Source organism: Petromyzon marinus, chromosome 58, assembly GCF_048934315.1.
Source record: "Petromyzon marinus isolate PM22_M1 ecotype Great Lakes invasive population chromosome 58, UKy_Petmar_22M1.pri1.0, whole genome shotgun sequence".
NCBI classification, from domain to species: Eukaryota; Metazoa; Chordata; class Hyperoartia; order Petromyzontiformes; family Petromyzontidae; genus Petromyzon; species Petromyzon marinus.
The window spans coordinates 2,561,755-2,587,175 of record NC_133724.1 but is presented as its reverse complement, the minus strand read 5'-3'; the positions used below and the strand labels follow the sequence as shown (position 1 = coordinate 2,587,175).

General features: G+C 54.8%; 1 protein-coding gene across 3 annotated transcripts in view; it reads right to left on the bottom strand.

Moving 5' to 3' along the window:
- Positions 1-12,425: 12,425 nt before the first annotated feature.
- DNAH9 (dynein axonemal heavy chain 9) overlaps positions 12,426-25,421 on the bottom strand; it is a 98,127-nt gene continuing 85,131 nt past the window's right edge. For all 3 annotated transcript variants that reach the window (XM_032976014.2, XM_076052857.1, XM_032976016.2), the window contains 10 exons: positions 24,923-25,116; positions 24,433-24,581; positions 23,401-23,528; positions 22,123-22,353; positions 21,176-21,367; positions 20,448-20,639; positions 19,145-19,315; positions 16,701-16,883; positions 15,646-16,035; positions 12,426-14,924 (listed from right to left, as the gene is read on the bottom strand). In XM_032976014.2, the coding sequence (XP_032831905.2) occupies positions 14,697-14,924; positions 15,646-16,035; positions 16,701-16,883; positions 19,145-19,315; positions 20,448-20,639; positions 21,176-21,367; positions 22,123-22,353; positions 23,401-23,528; positions 24,433-24,581; positions 24,923-25,116 (2,058 nt within the window). In that variant the 3' untranslated portion in view covers positions 12,426-14,696. The remainder of the gene's footprint in view (positions 14,925-15,645; positions 16,036-16,700; positions 16,884-19,144; positions 19,316-20,447; positions 20,640-21,175; positions 21,368-22,122; positions 22,354-23,400; positions 23,529-24,432; positions 24,582-24,922; positions 25,117-25,421) is intronic.

The window sequence follows — 25,421 nt, the reverse complement described above, 5'->3', positions numbered from 1 at the left end:
TGAGAGTTAGAGAGTGAGTTTAGAGTTAGAGAGTGAGTTGAGAGTTGGAGAGTGAGTTGAGAGTTAGAGAGTGAGTTGAGAGTTAGAGAGTGAGTTGAGAGTTTGAGAGTAAGTTGAGAGTTGGAGAGTGAGTTGAAAGTTAAAGAGTGAGTTGAGAGTTAGAGAGTGAGTTGAGAGTTAGAGAGTGAGTTGAGAGTTAGAGAGTGAGTTCAGAGTAGGAGAGTGAGTTGAGAGTTAGAGAGTGAGTTGAGAGTTAGAGAGTGAGTTGAGAGTTGGAGAGTGAGTTGAGAGTTAGAGAGTGAGTTGAGAGTTAGAGAGTGAGTTGAGAGTTGGAGAGTGAGTTGAGAGTTAGAGAGTGAGTTGAGAGTTGGAGAGTGAGTTGAGAGTTAGAGAGTGAGCTGAGAGTTGGAGAGTGAGTTGAGAGTTGGAGAGTGAGTTTAGAGTTAGAGAGTGAGTTGAGAGTTGGAGAGTGAGTTGAGAGTTGGAGAGTGAGTTGACAGTTAGAGAGTGAGTTGAGAGTTAGAGAGTGAGTTGAGAGTTGGAGAGTGAGTTGAGAGTTAGAGAGTGAGTTCAGAGTAGGAGAGTGAGTTGAGAGTTAGAGAGTGAGTTGAGAGTTAGAGAGTGAGTTGAGAGTTGGAGAGTGAGTTGAGAGTTAGAGAGTGAGTTGAGAGTTAGAGAGTGAGTTGAGAGTTGGAGAGTGAGTTGAGAGTTAGAGAGTGAGTTGAGAGTTGGAGAGTGAGTTGAGAGTTAGAGAGTGAGCTGAGAGTTGGAGAGTGAGTTGAGAGTTGGAGAGTGAGTTTAGAGTTAGAGAGTGAGTTGAGAGTTGGAGAGTGAGTTGAGAGTTGGAGAGTGAGTTGACAGTTAGAGAGTGAGTTGAGAGTTAGAGAGTGAGTTGAGAGTTGGAGAGTGAGTTGAGAGTTAGAGAGTGAGTTCAGAGTTGGAGAGTGAGTTGAGTGTTGGAGAGTAAGTTCAGAGTTAGAGAGTGAGTTGAGAGTAGGAGAGTGAGTTGAGAGTTAGAGAGTGAGTTGAGAGTTGGAGAGTGAGTTGAGAGAGAGTGAGTTGAGAGTTAGAGAGTGAGTTGAGAGTTGGAGAGTGAGTTGAGAGTTGGAGAGTGAGTTGGAGAGTGAGTTGAGAGTTGGAGAGTGAGCTCAGAGTGGGAGACTGAGCTCAAAGTTGGAGGGTGAGACCCCCCTCCCCCAACTTGACGATCGTGGAGCCCTCGGTGTGTGAGTGTGTGTAGGAGTCTGTGTGTGAGTGTGTGAGTGTGTGCGTGTGTGTAGGAGTCTGTGTGTGCGTGTATGTAGGAGTCTGTGTGTCAGTGTGTGCGCGCAACCTGCCACTGGAATGGAGCCAACGTGACAGCTGTGAAGTAGATCATGTTTACCGCCTCTCATCTACGTCACACACCTGGAAAGTAAATAAAAGCTATTGAAAAAAAAAACCCCAAAAATACTGAAAAAAACATATATTACTGATGTACAAAGTCTCATCTCAGCATTAACTCTTATTCTCTCCCTTCTTTGGCGTGTTCATGCCATGAAATGTTTTATATTTTCAACAAAATAATAATTCTTCTTCTTATTATTACTACTCAAACATATTTGCTTTACAAAAAAAAAAACCTATTTAGAAACGAAAAAATATTTATTGACGGAGTAAAAAAGTACAAAAAAATCAAATCCGCGCGTGTATTTTAAAGGGGGTTTGTGTGTGTTTTTGCGCTGTCAGGTTGTGGGGTCCCAACCTCGCGTCGTTGCGAACCCCGGGGGCCACCGAACAACCGCGTTCACGCCATTCGAGGCCTCTCGCTCCGACGGACCGTAACCAATGCTTCGTTGTCGTTTCCCTTCCTCGTGTCATTCCCTTTCAGTCGAGTAACGGGAAGACACCCCTCCCCCCCCCCGCCGCCTTCGACTCTCACGCTATCCCAACGAGGAGACTCGGGGCACCCCCCACCCCCCCCTCTCTCTCTCTCTACCCTCTCGTTTGTAAAATCCCCACGAAAAAATTGAGGGAAGGAGGGAGGGGGGTGGGGTGGAGAGAAAAAATGAAAAGCCATCGCGGTCCGAGTGCGTTACAACCCCGCCGCTTCCCACCCGCCCACGCCCCCCCCCCAACCTCCCCTCCCCCGCGTTGCTCATTCGTTGTACATTTAAAACTCTCTCACCGGCGTTGTTTTAGTTACAGAGCAAGCAGGCATGGAGTGGGCGACCGGCTGATTGCCACGCGCGACTTCGCCGAACGCCGCCGGTGCTTTTCCGTTACCCGCCGTTGAACCTGGCACGCCGAACACTCATCGGAATCCATGCAAGCATACGTATAAGGCATTATTCATATATAAATATATACATTAATACGTACATATATATGAATATTAATCAAGAATTTGCTTTATATTAAACACCCCCCCCCTCCTCCCATCCCCACCTCCACCAATTTTGGGGAAGCCTCCTCGACCCTTGGCAGAGCGACTTTGGCGGCACGGCTTGAATGGGTGAGTCCTGACCGGGATCGGTGGAGCGTCACCCCTCGTTGTTTTGTTTTTATTTACTTTGTTTTTTTTTCAATTTTCCCACCGGCACAACCGCGCGCGGTTGAACGAGCGGAGGCACGCACGCGTATACGGGCGTCGCGAGCGGCGAACGGGCGGCTCGGCTCGGCTCGGCAAAAACGGCCAGCTGGAAAACCGCCCCCCGTTCCGTGCGGGAACCCCGCGCAGTCTCAGCTCGGATGTGCCAGTGGGAAAAGAAGGGACGTCGGAGCCTCTGCCGCCAGCGGCGGGGCTTGATGTCAAAACACAGCACGTTCGCTCGTCAGCGGTGGGCGGCTTCCGGAGTGGCGAGGGCCGAGGAGGAGGCACTCAAAACCCTTTCCCGGAGTTCGATTCCCGCTGACCGATCTTGACCCAAAAGCCACGCGCATCAAAGCCTTCGGCCGCTTTATACGAAAGCCACCCGATGCCCAGGTGTGGCCTGGACAGAACCATCCCTGTGCCCCGCCCACCTCGCTCCCTCAAGCCCATGAAGTCTTTGCGAAAATTGAGGCTTCGTCCCCAAAATGTTCTGGCCTCGTGCTAAGCTCATGATGCGGCGCAGTGGGCGGATCTACCCGAGTGGGTGGAGCTACCTGAGTGGGCGGAGCTAGCTGAGTGGGCGGATCTACCTGAGTGGGCGGAGCTAGCTGAGTGGGCTTGGCTACTTTGAGCTGGCGGAGTTGCCTGAGTGGGCGGAGCTACCTGAGTGGGCGGATCTACCTGAGTGGGCGGAGCTACCTGAGTGGGCGGGGCTACTTTGAGTTGGCGGAGTTGCCTGAGTGGGCGAAGCCGCCTGAGTGGGCGGATCTACCCGAGCGGGCGGAGCTACCTGAGTCGGCGGAGCTGCCTGAGTGGGCGGGGCTACTTTGAGCTGGCGGAGTTACCAGAGTGGGCGAAGCTACCTGAGTGGGCGGGGCTAGTGATGTAGAAGTGGGCGGGGCTGCCAGCTGCCGTGCGTCCCGGTTGAGCCTCCCAGAAATTTGGTGGCTTTAACTGTATTCGCAATTGAGGGTTGTTCGTTTTTATTTAACAATCCCCCCGTTATTTCACAAATATCCAAAAATTGCATTCTGCACACAAGACCGACGATAATTTGGATTTTTATTTTTAAAAAACGCGACCAGCGTATATCTGTGTAACACGTAGGCTTTCGCGACCAGTATATTATTCATAATAAAGGTTTTTGGAACTATCCTGATTTGAAGCTTTCGTGACTGCAGGAATCCATACTCCACCTGATGACGGACGCTTGTGTTGTGCCCGAAACGTCGCGATTTATTTTATTTTATACCTACGTGTTTTTGGTAGAAAAATAATAGATCACTATTATTATGTGATCTATTATTTTTCTACCTACGTGACTTTACCGAAAGAGCCAAAGAATATGGATTCCTGCAGTCGCGAAAGCTTCAAATAAAAGTTTTTTTGGGTTAGATCACGTAAGTATAAATGTGTCGCAACCCTCCACCACCCGGGCGATTCTGGCAAATCGCCCGCAGATGCTGGATGTAATTACCAGCGAAACGCCGTACTCAAATTCTAAATGTTACGGATTCACTCTTCAAACAAGAAGTAACTAATTGTCGTTTTGTTCACGTGACACATTTTTTTACCGATTGGCCGTGCCGGGTGCTGATGGGTTACGACGCGATCTAATCCAAAAAAACCTTTATAATGGAGCGCATATCTGCCAAAATGTGCCACGGCAAACGCGTACGACGGCGCGCAATGAGCGGCGGAGGATACATTTATTTCGTTTTATTTCATTTATTAGGTATTGCCCTGGTGAGCCATGCGGCTCTTGACTCGAGTGCAACGTCTGGGCGCTTACGGCGGACGCCGTACCGCGTGGCATCGGGTCGCAGCACGGCGGGGGGGGGGGGGGGAGGTCAGAGGTTGATTGCGTTCAGGTTGCCGCTCTTCCTTGCCCAAGCCCAGGCCACCCCGACCTCGCCCCCCACCACCCTGACCTCGCCCCCCACCACCCCGACCTCGCCCCCCACCACCCCGACCTCGCCCCCCACCACCCCGACCTCGCCCCCCACCACCCCGACCTCGCCCCCCACCACCCCGACCTCGCCTCCCACCACCCCGACCTCGCCGAGTCTCGGGAGCGGCTAAGGAAGGGCGCGCGTTGCCGCCACCGGTTGTTCCAGGTGTGAGAAGCCGCGGAGGCAGTGGAACGAGGACGAGGGAGGGAGTCACGCCACGCGTGCGGCCACGGCTCTGGGGCTCCGGTGCCCGCTTCGGACGCGAAACCACGGGAGTTGCGTGTCGGTTGAATCCACCTGTGCGGAGCTTCGGAGTGTCCGCCCCTTACCCCCCCCCCCCCCCCCCAACGTGGGTGTGGGTGGGTTTCCTCGGGGACCCCTTCCCGGTGAAGGAGTCTCGAGACTCGGCGAGCCTTTCCCTGGGGCGGGCGGGGGGGGGGGGGTAAATAATTTGCATTAAGAAGGTTTCGTTTAACAACAGCAAAAGGTTGACCTCGCCGTGGATGGTTTCGTTTCTTGTCCTTGTCGCTCAGTCTCGTCCGTGCGCGTTGCCGGTATACTTTGCAGAAGAAGACGTTGTACCGTATATTGAACATACCAACCTGCGCACGTACCCATCCACCTGCCCACCTACCCACGTGCCCGCCGACCTACCCACCCACCTACCCAAATACCCACCCACCTACCCACCCACCTACGTACCCACCTACCCACGTACTTAACCCACCTACCCAGGGAACCGAGACTCAAAACTTCGTCAGGCAGGCAACGGTGTGGCGGTGGCGGCCACCGTGATCCGCGCTCACGAATTTGTCCACTGTGTAAATCCGTCGGCTCGGAGCTTGCGGAAACGGGGGGCGGCGGGCGTCGTGTTTGAGGTCTCGCTCTGTCGTGGTGCCCTCTCCCCTCGTTCACCTTGCCCCGGCCTGCACAGGGCCTGTAACGCCAAAACAATATATATTATAATATTAATAATAACAGCCGCTCATGAGATGTGTGTTGCAACCGAATCCCTTTTTTTTTAGATTCTATTACCATTATGATTACACTTACTATGATTGCGTATGAATATTATTTAAGATATGTAATAAAGGGGCAATGAAATCAAAATGATCGGCAGCGTCTTCCTGTTTTTCTCTACCTCCTCCCCCTCCTCTCTCTTCTCCTCCTCCTCTCCCTCCTCTTCCTCTCACTCCTCTCCCTCCTCCTCCACCTCCTCTCCCTCCTCTTCCTACACCTCTTTCTGCTCTTCCTCCCCCTCCTCTCCCTCCTCCTCCCCCTCCTCTCCCTCCTCTCTCTTCTCCACCTCCTCTCCCTCCCCCTCCTCTCCCTCCTCCACCCCCTCCTCCTCCTCCCCCTCCTCCTCTCCCTCCTCCTCCTCCCCCTCCTCCACCTCCTCTCCCTCCTCCTCCTCCCCCTCCTCTCCTTCCCCCTCCTCTTCTTTGTTTCACGATCTCGCCCCGTCCGCACGCCACTGAAACCCCGGGCTCCGTCGAGGCTGGGCTAGTAGTTTAATTATTGGTATTATTAGTAGTATTAGTATTATTGTAGTATTATTGGTACTATTAGTAGTATTAGCATTATTATTAATATTATTAATATTATAATTGGTATGGTTATTATTAGTAGTATTATTAGCAGTATTATTAATATTATAATTGGTATGATTATATTCGTAGTAGTATTAGTATCATTATTAGTAGTAATATTATTCCACCACCCTGCTCTCCGACCTCCCCATGCCCGCCCTCCGCAAACATCAACAACAACAACAACACATCAACTCGTGGTGGGAGGGGGGGGCAGGCAGGGGGTGCCTTGGCCCCCCACCCCACCCCCTCTCGGTGAACAAAGCTACAACAGTGTTGATAATAAAACAAAACAACAGGATTTATTTAAAACGCGGGTTACAGTTAATGTTCTCCTGACTGAGAACGCTTTCATTTGCATTCCACGTGTTATGTTTGAATTTAATTCGAGCGGCAACGACATTTAAGTTTCCGCAAATTTCGCAAATCAAATATTGGGGGGTGGGGGGGGGGTCGGGGAAGCTGATCATGTAGTCACTACGCCACTGATACTAACTAAACTCCAGTATATAAAAAAATTATTTTAGCAGGTAAGGCCCCCACTGAGCTATGTAGCTTTTTTTCAGAAGCGACCTGGACATCACAAATGATAGCTCAACGAAATGGGCTATCATCATCACGTGGACATTTATAGCAGCAAGATACCCTTAAACGCGTGGTGTCGATTCTCAATGTGGACGGAAAATACCGGACGACCCGGAGAAAAATCCACGTTAACACGAGGAGAGAGAGAGAGACACGCAAACTCCAAATATACGGCAGGTGTCAGGGTCGGGATCGAACCCACGACCTCCTGTATACCTAGCGAGGTAGTTAACGTCTCGCAAGACCCTCCTGAAAAAGCAAAAGGAAGCAGTCTTGAGGCTGGCCGCGGCTTCCCAGGGTAACCCAGCAGAAAATTAATAACGATGAGGATAAAGAAACGGGGAGGTCATTCGCAGTAGTCGTGGTTGGGTGAGCGATGGCTCGCGAGTCTGCTGACTCGTCTGGAAAGCGCCGTGGCCGGGACGAGCCTCCTGGCTGGACACGGGACGCGCTACCCCTCCTCCTCCTGCTCCTGCTCCTCCTGCTCCGGCTGCTCCTTCTGCTACTACTCCTGCTGCTGCTCCTCCTACTCCTCCTGCTGCTCTTACTACTCCTCCTGCTGCTCCTCCTCCTGCTGCTGCTGCTCCTACTACTCCTGCTGCTCCTCCTCCGGCTCCTGCTGCTCCTACTACTCCTGCTACTCCTGCTGCTGCTGCTCCTCCTCCTGCTGCTGCTGCTACTGCTCCTACTGCTCCTCCTGCTGCTCTTCCTGCTGCTCCTCCTGCTCCTCCTACTACTCCTGCTGCTCCTCATGCTCCTCCTGCTGCTGCTCCTCCTCCTGCTCCTGCTGCTGCTCTTGTTCCTCCTCCTGCTCCTCCTCCTGCTCCTCCTGCTGCTCTTGTTCCTCCTACTACTCCTGCTGCTACCCCTCCTCCAGCTCTTGCTCCTCTTGTTCCTCCTGCTACTCCTGCTGCTGCTCTTCCTCCTGCTCCTGCTGCTCCTCCTGCTGCTACTGCTGCACCTCCTGCTACTCCTGACTAACTTGGTCAAGATCGGTAAAAGGGGCCCCCCAACGATTAAATAATTCCATGCACGTGCGTGGTTTTTCGTACCCTCCCCCCCCAACTTGCTCACAATGCTTGAGCTGGCACTTGCACTGATTCAAATGACACGAGATTTAAAGAAATTCGCTGAACTCCATCGAGTCCATTAAGCGCGTAGTCGCAAGCCCCTAACTAGATAAGCAAAGTAAGATTGCAATCAGGCAGAGTACACGCATCGGGTTTATTATACCTCTGTGCCAACGCTTCATTGTGCAGAGTACAGCATAGATCCAACGTTGTGCCAACACCCTCTAGGTTGCAAACGCACCAGACAGCCACACGGACTGTTGTTCGCAAGTGTCTATTAAGGCCAGCGTGGGGTGCACAGTCAGTGCCGGATGATCGTAGTGGCAAAAGTAGCTACATATGTAGCTACATATGTAGTAGCTACATGTGCAGCTGCTACATGTGCAGCAGCTGCATGTGCAGCAGCTGCATGTGCAGCAGCTGCATGTGCAGGAGCTACATGTGTAGCAGCTACATGTGTAGCAGCTACATGTGTAGCAGCTACATAAGTAGTTGCTACATTTTGCTACGGGCCCCGCACTTTCAAGGGCCCAGCGCTAAATGCTTTCAAGCTATCAATGATTCTGCACTTGCTCTATTACTATAGTACTAAACCGCCTTCAACTTTTTACGAAGAACTGGGTGTTTGCGGTTTGTCGCATTATCTGGCTGTATAGCAAATGAAAAAATACAATTACTTTACTATGCAAGTTAAACATTTGTGTTTGAATATTTACGTTTTTTTTATTTTAGGGCCCCTTTAGAACATCATTTGCTACAGGCCCCGCACTTAGCTTCATCCGGCACTGGTACACACACAAGACCATGGTGGTGGTGTTGCCCAGAACCATACCTGGCCACCTTTGTTTCCCCAGCGCTGAGGTTTCGCAGACCGTGTGGTGAGATGTTCACTCCCCTCGCCTGGTATACAGGAGGTCGTGGGTTCTATCCCGACCATGACGCCTGCTGCTGTATATTTGGAGTTTGCGTCTCTCTCCGTGGTGAGATGTTAACTACCTCGCCTGGTACACAGGAGGTCGTGGGTTCTACCCCGACCATGACGCCTGCTGCTGCTGTATATTTGGAGTTTGCGTCTCTCTCCGTGGTGAGATGTTCATTCCCCTCGCCTGGTATACAGGACGTCGTGGGTTCTATCCCGACCATGACGCTTGCTGCTGTATATTTGGAGTTTGCGTGTCTCTTCGTGGTGAGATGTTAACTACCTCACCTGGTGTACAGGAGGTCGTGGGTTCTATCCCGACCATGACGCCTGCTGCTGTATATTTAGAGTTAGCGTCTCTCTCCGTGGTGAGATGTTAACTACCTCACCTGGTATGCAGGAGGTCGTGGGTTCTATCCCTCCCTCCTCTCTTACCTATACAGCCTCTTGTTGAAGCAGCCCTTTTGCCCACTTCAGCAATTGTTTCTTGATGTGGTTGTCCTTACCTGATGACGGACGCTTGTGTGTTGCGCCCGAAACGTCGTGATTTAATTTATTTTATTTTCTACCTACGTGACTTTACCGAAAGAACCAAAGAGTATGGATCCCTGCAGTCACGAAAACTTCAAATCTAGATTGTATATGGGGAGTTTGCGGTGTCTCTCCCCCCCCCCCTCCCTCCCCCCGTGGTCGCGTGGAATTTTTTGCCGGTTCCTCCGGTTTCATCCCTCCACGTTTATAATCAACATCGTGCGTGTAGAGGATTTGACTGCTATACATTTCCACCGGATCATGAGCCCACTTAGTCGGGCTATCATTTGTGATAGCCCAAGGGGCCGTCCAGAAATGACGTCACGCACCTGGGGGGGTGTCAGATATTTGTGACGATGTGTGACGAGGGGGGGGGGTTGAGAAATGTGACGTCACATCAAAATGCGCAACTTTTAAATAAATATAGACAACTCGTTCTACTTAATTAAATAGACGTTTTGATAAATGTGTTCTCCTACAGCATCAGAGTGCAGCGGCACATTAAATACGCACTACAATGACAATAGTTTAAAGCGATTTGAAGCATGTTTTATTTTTTTTGGGGGGGGGGCAGAGCTTTGTGACGTCATATTTGAGGGGGGGGGGGTCTGACTTTTTGTGACGCCGTGTTACGAGGAGGGAGGGGGGTTAAAAATCGTCCAAAATCGCGTGACGTCATTTATGGACGGCCCCTAGAGAGAAAGAGAGAGAGAGAGAAGCCAACATCCCGAAGGGGACAACTGCATTCCTTCTCTCCTTCCCGCCCCGACCGGACCCGCACCACCTCAACCCCCACTGTCGCACCAGCGTCTCGACAAAGTTGGCGATAGAAATCGATAAATGACGGAGGCGTTCAGAAGTGGAGAGGGCTCGCGTTGGGGAGGAAAGTTGTGGAGAGAGACACGGTGCCGGGCCACGCGGCCTCGCCCGCACGCCCCCCCCCCCCCCCGCCAGCGAGTGGCACCGTCTGCTGCCAGAGACATCGATCGGAACGCCGCCCCGCTGACAATATTTCTCTGACAATTGCGCCAGGGTCGGGATCGAACCCGCGGCCATCCTGTACACCAGGCGAGGTAGTTAACATCTCACCACGGAGAGAGACGCAAACTCCAAATATACAGCAGCAGGCGCCAGGGTCGGGATCGAACTCGCGACCTCCTGCATACCAGGCGAGGTAGTTAACATCTCCCAGCCACCGAGCCACGTGGTTTAGTGTGGCCAAACGGCCCCCCACCCCAAATGACCCCCCAAATGAGCGTTTACAAAGCGTCAAATAATCCCCAGAGCGAGTGGAACCGTCTTCTGCCAGAGACATCGATCGGAACGCCGCCCCGCTGAGAATATTTTTCTGACGATTGTCTAAGCCCCCCCCCCCGTCCCCCCTCCCCCCCACCAATCAGCGGCGTAACGAAGGTGGTGGGGGTGGAGCAGGCAGGAGGATTCGAACTCGGGTCGCCGGGTATCATAGTAAAGCCCAATGACCGCTCCACCACCGCTCCCCATAAGGGGGAGGTTAGAGCCTCAACACACTGTTGGGGCAACTGCTTGTTGGCGAGTTGCACCTTTCGGAACGGCACACGAGGGGGTGGGTGGCCAGCACCACGCCCGGCCGCCTTTGTCTCCCCAGTGGCGATGTTTACACACCGCACCAGGTACTCATTTGAGGCTGAGTCGACCTAGGGGAGGCCCGGGACCGGTTCAGATAATCGTCACCGGCTGTTGGTGGCCGTGAGCGGTAAAACGAACTCGGTTCGCCGGCTTCGTAACGCGGCCCGATAACCGCACGCCTCATACACCTCCTGGCTATGACATTCATCCGTGAAGGCACCGGTGGTTAAATGTTTACTCGCTCCCATTGTATGCAGGAGGTTCGTGGGTTCGATCCCGGACCCTAACGCCTGTTGTCTCGGTGGAGTTTGCGTGTTCTCTCTCTCTCTCTCCCAGGGGGTCGCGTCGATTTTTCTCCGGGTCCTCACGGTTTTTTTGCCTCCACCGTCTAGGATCGACGTCACCGTGCGTTTGAAGAATTTTGTTGTCGCTATAAATGTCCACGCGACAAGCCACTCGGTTGGGCTATAACTTGTGATGGTCAGGGTCGCTTCTGAAAAAGATCTACACAGCGCAGCGGGGAGCCTTACCTGGTAAAATAAAATAGCATCAGAACATCAACAGGCCCATGTGCACACCCTCATTCATTCGTAGAAAACTAAAGGCCACAGGTGGTGTGATTGTGGCGTTTGTGGCCACGCAAGCCAAATTGCGGTCCATATATACTAAACCCATTGAGATATACAGAGACCCATAGAGATACCAGAGACCAATGGGCACAAGCCAGAGTGGCGCGATTGTGGGCCATGCAACCCAAGCTACAGACCATATACTAAACCCATTGAGACGCACAGCAATAGAGACTCATAGAGACACCATAGATTCAAATGGAGACAAGCCAAAGTTGTGCAATTGTGGGCCATGCAACCGAAACCTTTAAACAATATGGTAACCCCACAGTGATCCGCGTGCTCCTGCAACGGAGGAGGAACAGCGACACGACACGAACTCTCTCTCTCTGCTGAAGCCCTCTCTTGTCGTGGCCAGCAACAGCAGCAGCAGCAGACCTCCACATTGGCATCGAGCTCCTGAACCACAGAGCTGCTGCTGCCATTGTAAGCAAGAGTAGCTTCAGGATGAACGATGCTTCAGGGGCGAGTAGCGTCAGTGGCGCCACGGTGGCTAGGAGATGTTAACGACCTCGCCTGGTGTACAGGAGGTCGTGGGTTTCAATCCCGGCCTTGACGCCTGTTGTATATTTGGTGGTTTGCGTGTCTCTCTTCCCATGATCGCCGTGGAATTTCTTTTCTCCGGGTGCTCCGGTTTTTCCCCCTCCACATTTAGAATCAACATTACCACGCGTTCAGAAATATTTGGCTGCTGTGAGTTTCCACGTGATGATAGTTGTCCTTCGTTGAGCTATCATTTGTGATAGCCAGGTCGCTTCTGAAAAAGAAGCCGATAGTTCAGTGGGGCCTTCCTTACGACGTGCCCATCAACTCAACTGCGGTGTAACCATTTAGGGGGGGGGGGGCAGGAGGTGATTTGAGAAACATGCATCATAGTTTTAACTTCCGAACCGAACCAGTGACCTCTCTGGATTGAAATTCGAGTCCGCTAAGTGCAGCGGGGACGCATAAAATGAACGACACTGAACGGTCAAATATATTACGTTTTATTTCGCAGACACACGCTGGACGTGGCAACGCGTTGCGCAGACCACCTCCGGCTGGAATACAAACGCAGCAAAAACAACTTCTGTCTAATGCGACGTACACACAACGCGGCTTGAGCCAACAAAAAAAAGCTACCCCACCAAAAACACCCCCCTTTCTCCCTCGGTACACAGTGGTACGTCCCACGGCCATGCGGACCTCACGACGAGACATCGACCTTTTTTTGTAAATGATCCATGATTACACCACCATGCTGGGGTTTTTTTTTTACCCAGGAAAGCCAAATTGAGTCTCAAGACTCTTTTTTTTTGTTGCAGGAGGGTCCTGCCAGGTTTTTCGCAATAGGGAGCGATTTTGCTGCTGTGTGATCCCAACTGAGTAATTTTTTGCCGTGTGGTGTTCTCAAATTGTGGGGAGCGGCGGTAGCGCAGCGCTACGCGTTCAATAATTCCCGCTCACGGCCAACACCGGTGACGATTATTTGCACCAGTCCTGGGCCTCCCCTAGGTCGACTCCGCCTCAAATGAATACCTGGTGCGATGCTGTAAAACATCACCACCCACCCCATCGTGTGCCGTGCCGGCCTTCATAGGTGCTCACTAACAAGCAACTGCGCCAACAGCCTGTTACAGGCCTCACGGGGGAGGGGGGGGGGATCTTTATCTTTGATCCCAATTGAGTAATTTTTCAGTGTTAATGTTTCAGCATTTTTAGATGTTTGCCAATACCCGTTACACTGCGCTCCTTTTTTTTTAGCTCCATCGATCGCAGTCGATGATTGTTATTCTCGAGATACATTCACCGAATCGAGTGAGTAAAAAAGTAACTAAAGTTTTCATTCGTGTTGCATGCAAGTGGTAGAGGGAGCGGGAGTGGTGGCTAAGTAATTAGCGCCATGAACCCAGCAAACCTGAGTTCAATTCCCGACCACGGGCCCCACCGCGTCAGGGGTGAGCAATATCTCATCCGGTCCTGGGCACCCCTCCCATACACCAACGCGCGCTGACCAGCGTGGTGAAGTACGGTCAAACGACCGCCAAGACCGACACGGCAGAGGGAGGAGGGCTCCTTCGTCCAGCAGTGGCGTGACAAACGCCCGCGAATGGTCATCCGATACGTTGCAAGGCACACATGGCCCGTGCTACTACGGGTGCTAGATTCACAACAACAACAACAACGCAAAAACGTGAATCGTACCGCAACCCCAAATCGCGAATAGTGAGGAGGCGAGAAGAGCGACCCCTCCCTCCCCACAGCTGTTCTACGCTGGCCGGATCGACTAACCATCGCGGCGGCGGCGGCGGCGGCGGCGTGTTCATCCACGCTGCTGGGTGGACACAGGCGGAGGATTTTACGAGACTTTCGCCGTCATTTAAACGAATTCCTCGGTGGGGGGGGGGATGTCGCCACGTTGCGACCACGGCGGCCGGACCGTCAGGGTGACGGCGCCAGACGTTGCGCGATGGACGCCGCGCCGCCACCGGCGAACTCCAGCCACGGTCTTTGTCGTCGAGCAGTGAAGTTAATGAACTTCTCACAAAGACATTTGCTCAAAGAGCGCTGTTGGGGCTGCGAGAATTTTTTCATTTTTTTTCACAAGGATCTGAATTTTAGCTGGTTTTGGCACAGCCCACCCCACCCCTACCCGCCCGCCCCTTCGTGAGCTGCGTGGGGCCCCCCCTAAACTTTTGCTTATCTTGCTTACGCCAAAAGCCCCCCCGCCCCCTCCCCACTGCCAATCGCAACGGCAACTGAAATTTTTGAACGTAACACGTTGGGGCAACCCCAGGCTTATTTTTCTTACTTGCTTGTGTGCCGCTGCCAATCATGGGCGAAGAGTGGGTGGGTGATTGGGTTGGTGGGTCGGTATATAATTGGGTGGGTGGTTGGGTTGGTGGGTGGCTGATTAGGTGGTTGAGTGGGTGGGTTGTTGGGTGATTTGGTGGGTGGCTCGATTGGTGGGTGGGTGGGCGATTGGGTGGGTAATTGGGTGGGCGGGTTGGTGGGTGGGTCGGTGGGTAGGTGGGTGATTGGGTGGGTGGGTGGGTGATTGGGTGGGTGATTGGGTCGGGTGGGTGATTGGGTCGGGTGGGTAATTGGGTGGGTGGGTCGGTGGGTGGGTCGGTGGGTAGGTGGGTAATTGGGTGGGTGGGTGATTGGGTGGGTGGGTGATTGGGTCGGGTGGGTGGGTCGGTGGGTAAGGTGCTGTTTGGGCGGGTGGGATCTCTATTAGCCGGGAAGCCGAGCTCCCGAGCTAAGACTGCAGCAGCAGGGCCACTCCAGCCAAAGTCCACTTGGCGGGGCTGTCCCTGGTCTTGAGGTGGAAGGTCCAGACGAAGGTGGGGCCGCGCTGGCGCGTCTTGTACACGGGGCACGCGTACGCGCTGCGCGTGTCCTGCTTGTCGCTCGGCACCGCGCGCAGGAACACCACGGGCAGCGGCGGCAGCAGCTCCTTGAGACGCGCGTCCGCTATCATCCCCGTCTGCGCGCGGTGGAGGTCGCAGGGACGGCGGAAGGTTCGGGGGAGGTCGGAGGGCACAGGACGGGTAACGGGGGGAGAGAGGGGAGGGTGAGCGGCGCAATGAGCCCAGCGACTCGCGTCAGCATCGGACGTTCGCGACTTGCGCCAATTGCAAGCAATTTTTTCGCGATTGGAACGTCCGGCCAATATCAGCTACGTTTAACGAACAGGAGACTTTCGCGACCAATATTATGATTCGTCACTGAAGGAAGCACGATCTGACCCCGTGCCCCAGCTGGACATCTGTGAAAAAGAGCTTGAAAGCTCATCGGATTCCTCCAGTATACATAAATATTACGATTCGGATTCTGGTCAAGATGTCCCTTCAGGAGGGATTCCCCACACTTCAGACGAGACAAAGATCCCCCGTATAGCCTCAACGGACTGTTGGGCCAAGTGCTGTTAGCGAGCACCTATGAAGACCGATACGGCACACGAGGGGGTGGGTGGCCAGCACCACGCCCGGCCGCCTTTGTCTCCCTCGTGGCGATGTTTAGACACCGCACCAAGGTACTCATTTGAGGCTGAGTCGACCTAGGGGAGGCCGAGGACCGGTTCAGAAAATCGTCACCGGCGCTGGTGGCCGTGAGCGGGAATCGAACCCGGGTCGCCGGGTTCGTAGCGCTACGCTCCGGACGCACGCACGCACGCACTCCGCACGCGCTCCACGCTCCGCACCCACCTGCGTGTCCCAGCGAGCGCCCTCCATGAAGAGGCCGTGGATGTAGGCGCCCTCGCGCGGCGGGCCGCCCAGCTCCTCCCTCGCCTTCTTCGTGACGTCGCAGCTCAGCGCCATGCGGTCCAGCGGCCACTCGTTGCGCCGCGCCGCCGACTGCATGATGGCCGTGAGGAACGACTGGGGGTTGAAGAACCCCGTGAGCCACACGGCCGGCGGCAGGGCGAAGTCGCTCGTCCACGCCTCGAGCTCGCGCGCGCGCTGCAGCATGTCGATGAACCACGCCGCCAGGCCCAGCATGGACGGGTAGGCGCGCCGGGTCCACCCCTCGGGCACTTGGTCGAAGAAGAGCGACGTCAGCAGCGCCTCCATGTCGCCCGTCATCGTCAGCTCGCCCTGCGGGACGGACGGAAGACGCGTGAGCGCGTACGCACGAGCGGGGGAGGGGGAGGGGGGGGGGGGGGGGGGGAGGCGAGACACGGGAACGAGTCAAACCCAATGCGCGACTCGTTGTGGGGCGGGCCAGCCGGGAGCGCTGGGCCGGCACCGCGGAGATCCTGGAGCTCCGAGGGCAGAAAATGATTCTCGAAATTTATGGCAAATCTGACGGGGGCTCTGATTGCGGCACGATCGTGAATGGATGGTTAGTCTTAAGTTAATGGGAGAGGGGTGGGGTGGGGGGGTGAGGTCGTAACTCTCAATCACGGCGGGGGGAACAGCAACAAACTAAATGCAAAATGCAGCTCTAATGAAATGGTCCATAGTTTGGGATCTCTAGAATGTATGTATGTACGTTGAACTTCTTTCGCGCCGTACGTAGCCAACCGTGCTAACTGGAGGTGCGGTGGTGGGGGGGGGGTGGGGGTGAAGGACAAAAGAATTAAACGCACAAAAAGCAGTTTAAAAATAAATGAGTTTTCAACCTAGTTTTTTGTTTGTTTAAATACAACGGGGTCACCCCTTGCAAGCGAGAATCATGCTGGGTCTCCAACGACCTCTGACCCGGCGAAGGCGGCGGGCTACAAACCCCCCCTCGGCCCCCCCCCCACCCCTCCCTTCACCTTGAGGCCCAGGTCGAGCTCGCGCAGCGAGCGGCGGATCTCACGCGTCAGCAGGTTCATGCGCTCGCACTCCTGCAGCGCCACCACCACGTACGGCGTGCGGTCCTCGGCACGCGCCAGCAGCTCCACCATGCCGAACTCTTCCGGCATGCGCTCCAGGATCTCGTCCAGCACGGCCTTCACCTGCACACACACACACGGCACACGCACACATACACACGGAACACACACACACACACACGGAACACACACACATACACGGCACACACACATACACACACGGCACACACACACACACGGCATACGCACACGACACGGAGCGCACACGCGCGGCACACACACGGCGCACACACACATTGCACAGATTCACACGGCACACATACACACGGCACACACACACACGGCACACACACACACGGCACACACACACACGGCACACACACACACGGCACACACACACACACGGCACACACACACACGGCACACACACGGCACACACACACACACGGCACACACACACACGGCACACACACACACGGCACACACACACGCACGGCACACACACACGGCACACACACACATGGTACACACACACACGGCACACACACACATGGTACACACACACACGACACACACACACACGGAACACACACACATGGCACACACACACACGGAACACACACACACGACACACACACACATGGTACACACACACACGACACACACACACACGGAACACACACACACGACACACATGGTACACACACACACGGTACACACACACACGGCACACACACACACACGGCACACACACACACGGCACACACACACACACGGAACACACACACACATGGTACACACACACACGGCACACACACACATGGTACACACACACACATGGTACACACACACACATGGTACACACACACACGGCACACACACACATGGTACACACACACACACGGTACACACACACACACGGCACACACACACACGGCACACACACACACACGGAACACACACACACATGGTACACACACACACGGCACACACACACACGGCACACACACACACATGGTACACACACACACACATGGTACACACACACACACACACGGTACACACACACATGGTACACACACACACGGCACACACACACACACACGGCACACACACACACGCGCATGAGACGAGTGTCACGGGGGTAGTGCGTGCACGAGTGCCAGTTTACTCCCCCCCCCCCTCCTCTGCTCGCTTGTATATTTTTATATATTTGTATCGTTCTTTCTAATTCTCTCCCGCTGCGCCAGGTCAACCCAGGCTGCCTGCTTTGGGGAACTCTGTGGACGCGGGCACTGCACGGTGGCGTCGCGGTTACAGCGCTACGCTGCGCTGAGAACCCGGCAACCCGAGTTCGATGATTCCCGCTCACGGCCAACACCGGTGACGAATATCTGAACCGGTCCTGGGCCTCCCCTAGGTCGACTCGGACTCTTAAATTAGTACCTGGTGCGGTGTGTAAACATCTGCACAAGGGAGACAAAGGTGGCCGGGCATAGTTCTGACCACCCACACCTTCACGTGTCGTTTCGGCCTTCATAGGTGCCCGCTAATAGCACTTGCCCCAATAATCTGTTGAGGCTATACTGGGGGATCTTTATCTTTGTACACGTGTGTGTGTGTGTGTATGTGTGAATGTAGGGAGCGGTGGCGCATTGGTTAGCGCACCGTGTTACAAACCCGATGATCCGAGTTCAATTCCCGCTCATGGCTTACATATCTGAACTGGGCTATCTGAACCGGGCCTGGGCCTCCCCTCGGTCGACTCAGCCTTAAGCAAGTGCCTGGTGTGGGTGTGTAAATATCGCCACTGGTGAGACAAAGGCCGCCGGGCGTGATGCTGGCCACCCGCCTCCGTGTGTGCCGTGATGGCCGTCATAGGCACTGCTCGCGAACATCACTCGCCCCAACGGTGCGTAAGGCTATCAGAGGGACCTTCGTCTCGTGCGTCTGTGTGTGCCATATGTGTGCCGTGTGTGTGTGTGTGTGCCATGCGTGTGTGTGTTCCGTGTGTGTGTGCCGTGTGCGTGTGTGCCGTGTGTGCCGTGTGTGTGTGTGCCGTGTGTGTGTGTGTGCTGTGTGTGTGCCGTGTGTGTGTGCCGTGTGTGCCGTGTGTGTGTGTGCCGTGTGTGTGTGTGTGCTGTGTGTGTGTGAGTGCCGTGTGTGCCGTGTGTGTGTGTGTGCCGTGTGTGTGTGTGTGCGCCGTGTGTGTGTGTGTGTGCCGTGTGTGTCGTGTGTGTGTGTGTGCCGTGTGTGCCGTGTGTGCCGTGTGTGTGCCGTGTGTGTGTGTGTGCCGTGTGTGCCGTGTGTGTGTGTGTGCCGTGTGTGCCGTGTGTACCGTGTGTGTGTGTGAGTGCCGTGTGTGCCGTGTTTGCCGTGCGTACCTTCTCCTCGCGGGTGGAGCCACCCCCCTCGGCGCCGCTGCTGTCCCTGGGCTGCATCTCGAGCACCGTCTTGAAGAGCTTCTCCGACGTCTGCGTCAGGAAGCCGAACTCGGCGTTGGGGTGCAGCCCGTAGAGGTAGGGGGACTCGGGCGGCAGGGTGTCGTCAATGTACTGAGGAGGGGGCGGCGGTGTGCACGGAGCATGGAGGGGGTCGGGGGAACAGAAGCAGCGGAAGGATTCATTCGTGAAGGAGGAATCCACGGTGGCTCGGAGATGTCATCTCCCTCGCCCGGTATGCAGGAGTTCTGGGGTTCGATCCCGCCCCTGAAGTCTGCTGTATAATATTTGGAGTTTGCGTGTCTCTCTCTCCCCCGTGGTCGCGTGAAATTTTTTTCTCCGGGTCCTTCAGTTTTTTCCCTCAACATTTATCATCAACGTGCGTTTATATTATTTGGCTCGCTATAAATTTGCACGTGATAAACCACTTCGCTGAGCACTCATTTGTGGCCAGGTCGCTCCTGAAAAATAAGCGAATCGCTCAGTGGTGAGCCTTACCTGGCAATATAACAATAGTTTATTTTTCTCTTTATTTATTAATTGCTTACCTTTTCTATACTTTGCATTCCTATCGTGTTTTTATATTTCTTGTTGTTGTAACTTTCAGACCCCCCCGTGCCCCGACTGGGCATCTGCCGCAAAAGAGCTTCATAGCTCACCAGATTCCGTCCTGCGGTATAAGTAAATATTCTGATTCCGATAATAACAAACGAAAAAAGATTCTGCACGTAACACAAGATCCCATGTGACTGCCGTACGGCGAACTGCACTCTGCGCCGCAGAGCGAGCGGCAAGTGCTGCGTGTAGAGTAGACGACACTTCGAGGGATCTCAGAGGTGGCTCTGCATTAGCCGCTTCCGTGGTCCGTTTTCTGACGGGAAAAGTTGCTCCCGCTCCGCGAGAGATCCGCGCAAACGCTCCGTCTCGTGACGCGAACAGCGGACAACATTGGGGGACGGAAAATTACCCTGAAGAAATTCTTACTCTCTCTGTGAATTACGATTCGCATCACACTTTATAGAACCGATCGCACCACCGATGAGCACGGTTGCGCTAAGCACAGTGCGGAAGAAGTTCAACGCGCAGACATACGTACACATACACGTGAGGTTCATCAGACAGGAAAGTGGGTGACCAATCAGATTGACAAGACCTAGCGGGTAGCCGGCTGGTGGACAGGGGGGGGGGCGGAGTGAGGCAGGCGGGCGGGCGGGCGGACGAGCGAGCGGGCGGGCGGGCGGCGCACCTGGTGGTAGGCATTGTAGTCGGAGTTGGGCGGGATGGGGAAGCCGGGGGCCAGGTACAGCTCGCCGTCCAGCATGCCGGGCTGGATGTACTCCTCCAGGTAGGTGCGGCACAGCCGCCGGTCCCAGTCGTCGGTGATGTGGCCGCCGTACATGATCTCCCCAAACAGGTAGCGCAGGTCATCCCAGGGCACCTGCGACGGGGCGGTGGCGGGAGGAAACAAGCGGCACGGGGAAGAAATGAATCGGGCTCAGGCGTGGGATCTACTGAGCTGTACGGCTCCTTTTCAGAAGCGACGTTTGGCTTCCGCAAATTGCGCAAATCAAATACTGGGGGGGGGGGGGGGGTGACAGCTCAACAAAGTGGCTTATGGCCACGTGGAAATTTATAGCGGCCAATTACTCTGAACGCGTGACGTTGATTCCAAATGTGGAGGGCAAAAACCGGAGGGACCCGGAGAAATTCCCACGTGGCGATGATAAGCCCCTTCGGTGGCCGTGTCGCTTCTGAAAAAGAGCTACATAGCTCAGTGGGGCCATCCCTGGTAAAATCTTTTTCTTAGAACAAACAAACCTTCAAATGACTCAATTGGAATCGCACGCAGCGGCAACATCGCTCCCACCCACCACCCCCCCCCCACCCACCCCTACTGCGGAAAACCTGGCAGGACCCCTCCTGGACAAAAAGGAGAGCCTGGAACGAAAAGCGCACCGTGCGACAAACACCCACCTTGGCGTTGGCCTCCAGGTAGTTGTAGAGGACATTGACGGAGATGGTGAGGTCGCCCGTGTTGAACGGGTAGCTGCGGTTCCAGCCCTGCGCGCCGAACTTGCGCCGCTCCGCCACCACCGCGTGGAAGTAGCACAGCGCAAACAGGATGCTCTTGAACTCGTTTTCCCGCGCGCACATCTCCAGGGTGTCCTGCGAGAGGGAAGCGCCGGAAACGACGGCGCCGCCCGCACGCGGTTAGCGCCCGGCCGCTCGCGATTCTGCGCCAGCGACGGCCGTTCGTTCGTTCGTTCGCGAACGAACGAACGAACGAACGCGCGCGCCGGAACGCGTGGCCTCTCGCGACAGCGTTTGCGTGAGCCGCTCTTGGCTGCCGTGATTTGTTTGATCCACGGACCACGTTGGGGGGGGGGGGAGGCAGGGGTCGACCACGGGGAGGGCGGCGCCATTGAGGGGGGGGGGGTCACAGCCCGCGTCGACCGTCAACTGAAGTGCGCCAACCGGAGGTTATCGGTTGGCGCCACCGCTTCCGTGTGACGCCGAGCCCGAGGCAAGGCACCCCCGATGACAAACTGGCTGGCGCTTTAAATTAAACCGCAGCACCGGATGGAGGCAATCATATGTATGCATGTATGTTGAACTTCTTCCGCACCGTACGTAGCCAACCACGCTAATCGGACGTGTGCGTGGGAAGGACAACAAACTAAACACAATAAATCAGTTCTAAAGAAATTAGTTTTCAATCTAGAATTCATCGGATCGGCGGCACCACGCGGGCGTTCGGCGTGGTCGGGGCAGTTCGTGCGTTTTTTTTCCCGCTCGTCGCACGGGTACACGGTTGAAGCCCGGCGGGCCACCCTAGTTAACGCCCGCGGGGGTGGCGAACCGACTGTAAAATGCGGCATCCATCGTTAAAGATCCCGCCATGCCATTCGAGCCACGGTCACCTGGTTGAAGTTGTCCAGGGCCTTGTGCAGGTTAGCGTGCATGCCCGAGGGTGGCTCGTTGGTGATCTTGATGGAGGTCTCCAGGATGCCCTGAGGGATGATGTGCGAGTCGGCCGAGGAGGCCGGCTCGGCACTCACGAAGACGCGGAAGAGGGGCGAGCTCGACTCGCCTCCCAGCTGCTCCAGCTTCTTCTCCAGCGTGCCCAGCCACTTAGCCACCAGGTGGATGTTCTGTCGCCGGGAGAACGGGGCGGAACGGGGAGAGGGGGGGGGGGTGGGTGGACGCGCCACGATGGAGAATTTGGGGATGCGGAAGGGAATTGTTTTTTTTGTCACGCAGAGTTTTTCCAAACCCACCCCACCCACTCACCCACCCACCCCACCCGCACGCTCCTCCAACTCAACCGCGGGGTTTTCCCCGCGGTTGACGCACGGCAGAGGGCAGCACCATCACACCCCGCTCCGCCATGTGAGAGCAACGCGTGACAATCAAACTGGTGTTTCATTCTCCGAGCTGCAGAATTTGGCCAAATCACCTAAAATATTTCGTAATTTTTTTAAATATACATTCATACATTTCCACACACCTACGGTTAGCACGGTTGGCAAAGAAGGGTGCGAAAGAAGTTCAACACATGTACCTACAATTGCGACTGGGGCTGAGACAATCAACACACTCCACTTTAAAACCCTGTTTGTTTGTTTTTATTTTATTATTTTACCAAGTAAGGCCCACTGAGCTATATAGCTCTTTTTCAGAAGCGACCTGGCCACAGATGATAGCTCAACGAAGTGACTCGTCATGTGGACATGTATAGCAGCCAAACACTCTAAACGCCTGATTCTAAATGTGGAGGGAAAAACCGGAAGGACCTGAAGAAAAATGCACGTGACCATGGGGAGAGAGAGAGAGACGCAAACTCCAAATATACAGCAGCAGGCATCAGGGTCGGGATCGAATCCACGACCTTCTGCACACCAGGCGAGGTAGTTAACATCTCCTAGCCACCGTGATGATGATTGAGAGAGAGAGACACGCAAACGTCACATTTACAGTAGGCATAGTCAGGGTCGAGATCGAACCCACAACCTCCTGTATACCAGGCGAGGTAGTTAACATCTCCTAGCCACCATGGCACCGCAAAGGTGGCCGAGACCCAGATTCAATCCCGGGACCTCAGAAGTTCTGGCTCAGCCGCCCGACCTCCGAGCCACCCGGCCACCTCGAATAACACGCAACCACGAGCCCTCCCAGCCCGTCCACGCACATGCCCTCACCTGCAGGATGACCCAGTGGCCTTCCCTGGCGGCCAGGTCCAGCGCCTGTTCGGCCACCACCTCCTGGCCCTGGCCCAGGGAGACGTTGTGGAAGTTGCCCTGGTCAAACGTGATCCCCAACTTCTTCCCTGCACGCGCGCACGAAGACGGACGCGGCAGAGCACCGCTGCCACGTGTGGAGGACGAGCGCGGAGCGCCGAGGTGCCGATTCTCAGAATCAGAACGTTTATTTGTGCTGGGGGAGGAATCCGATGAGCTATAAAGCTCTTTCTCACAGATGTCCAGACTGCGAGATGAGCCACGCTGTCGTCTCAAGACTCCTCTTCAGGAGGTTCCTGACAAGTTGAGGCTATTTAGATTAATTGGCTGCGACTATAGATTTCCACGCGATGTTAATTACCTCGCCTAGTATGTAGGAGGTCGTGGGTTCTATCCAGACCCTGATGCCTGCTGTATATTTGGAGTTTGTGTGTCTCTCCCTCTCTCTCTGTGGTCGCGTAGATTTTAATCCGGGTCCTCCGGTTTTTCACTCGACATTTATAATCTACATCAGAACGCGTTTCGAGTATTTGACTGCTTTAAATGTCCACGCGATGATAAGCCCACTTCGTTGGGCTGTCATGTGGGACAGCCGGGCCGCTTCTGAAAAATAGCTACATAGCTCAGTGAGCTTTACCGGGCAAACTAAAAAAAATAGTTTAGCTCTCTTTTTTAAAGTTATTTTCTTACCTTTCCTATACTTTATACAGGTGTCAGGGTCGGTATCGAACCCACGACCTCCTGCATACCGGGCGAGGGAGTTAACATCTCCTAGCCACCGTACCGCACCCTATTATGAATCAGTCACCACGGTGTTCGTGTATATAGCCGCGGGAGGAGACGGGAGAACCCGGAGGAAACCCACGCACAACAGTGCGAAGACAGAAACGCACAAACTCCGCACAGGGAGGCGCGCGAGTAGGGAATCTCGCAAGGGGGGCCACGAGCGGCACCGCCGTGCCACCCCGCCGATCAAGTCACGTGCGCACCCACCGTGCCGCTCCACGTCCTTGAGCGGGTCCACGCCCGGCGACAGGATGAAGAACATGGGGATGGCCGGACCGGACTCCTCGAAGGAGACGGCAAAGTCCAGCGAGCGCCCGGCCACGTACTTGTTGCCCAGTTTCTCCTCCACAAAGTCCCTGCCACGAGTAGCGAGTAGACAGAGGGTTCCCCCCGCGTTAGCCTCGACAGACTGAAAGTGCCATGGGTCTCTACGTAAGCCTACGGGTCTTCATTTAAGTCTACGGCTCTCCATGCACGTCTATGAGTCTCTGTAAATCTATGGGTCTCTATGCAACCTGCGGGTGTCTATACAAGTCTACAGGTCCCACTCCTCCTCGCCGTAGCCCTGCGGACCTGGCACAACCCCTCGGGCCTACTCGGTCATCCCCGGCGCAGCTTCACCGCCTGCGCGCATAACACCCGGAGTGGTGGGGGGAGGTGGCGGGGGGGGGGGGGTTCCCGGTGGCGGCGTCCTCACCGCACGGCGTAGGTCATGCGGTCGGGGCGCAGTGCGCGCATCATGCACAGCCGCTGCAGCGCCGTCTTGTTCTTCCACTCCTGCGGGAACTTCTCCTTCTCGGGGGCCTCCGACTCCACGAACTTCTTCCAGCGCTTGGCCGATCCCTCGATGTCCCGGTCCAGGTTCTGGAACGCCTCCATGTTTGACAGGGCCTGAGCGCGCGCGCACGCACGGACAGCGCGTAAATATTGCCCACGTTGGGACGAGTGCTGCTCGTGACCAGTGCCTGTGAAGGCAGGTGTGTATGCATGTTGAACTTATTACACACCGCATGTAGCCAACCGTGCTAATCGGAGGTGTGGGGAAAGGAAAACAAGCTAAACACAAAAAGTAGTTCAAAAAAAAAATGAGTTTACAATCGAGGTGATTTAAAAGTGCATCGCTCCAGTGGCTTCCTAATATCGGAAGGAAGAGTGTTCCAGACGGCCGCAGAAGCACATCTGATCGCACGCAAATG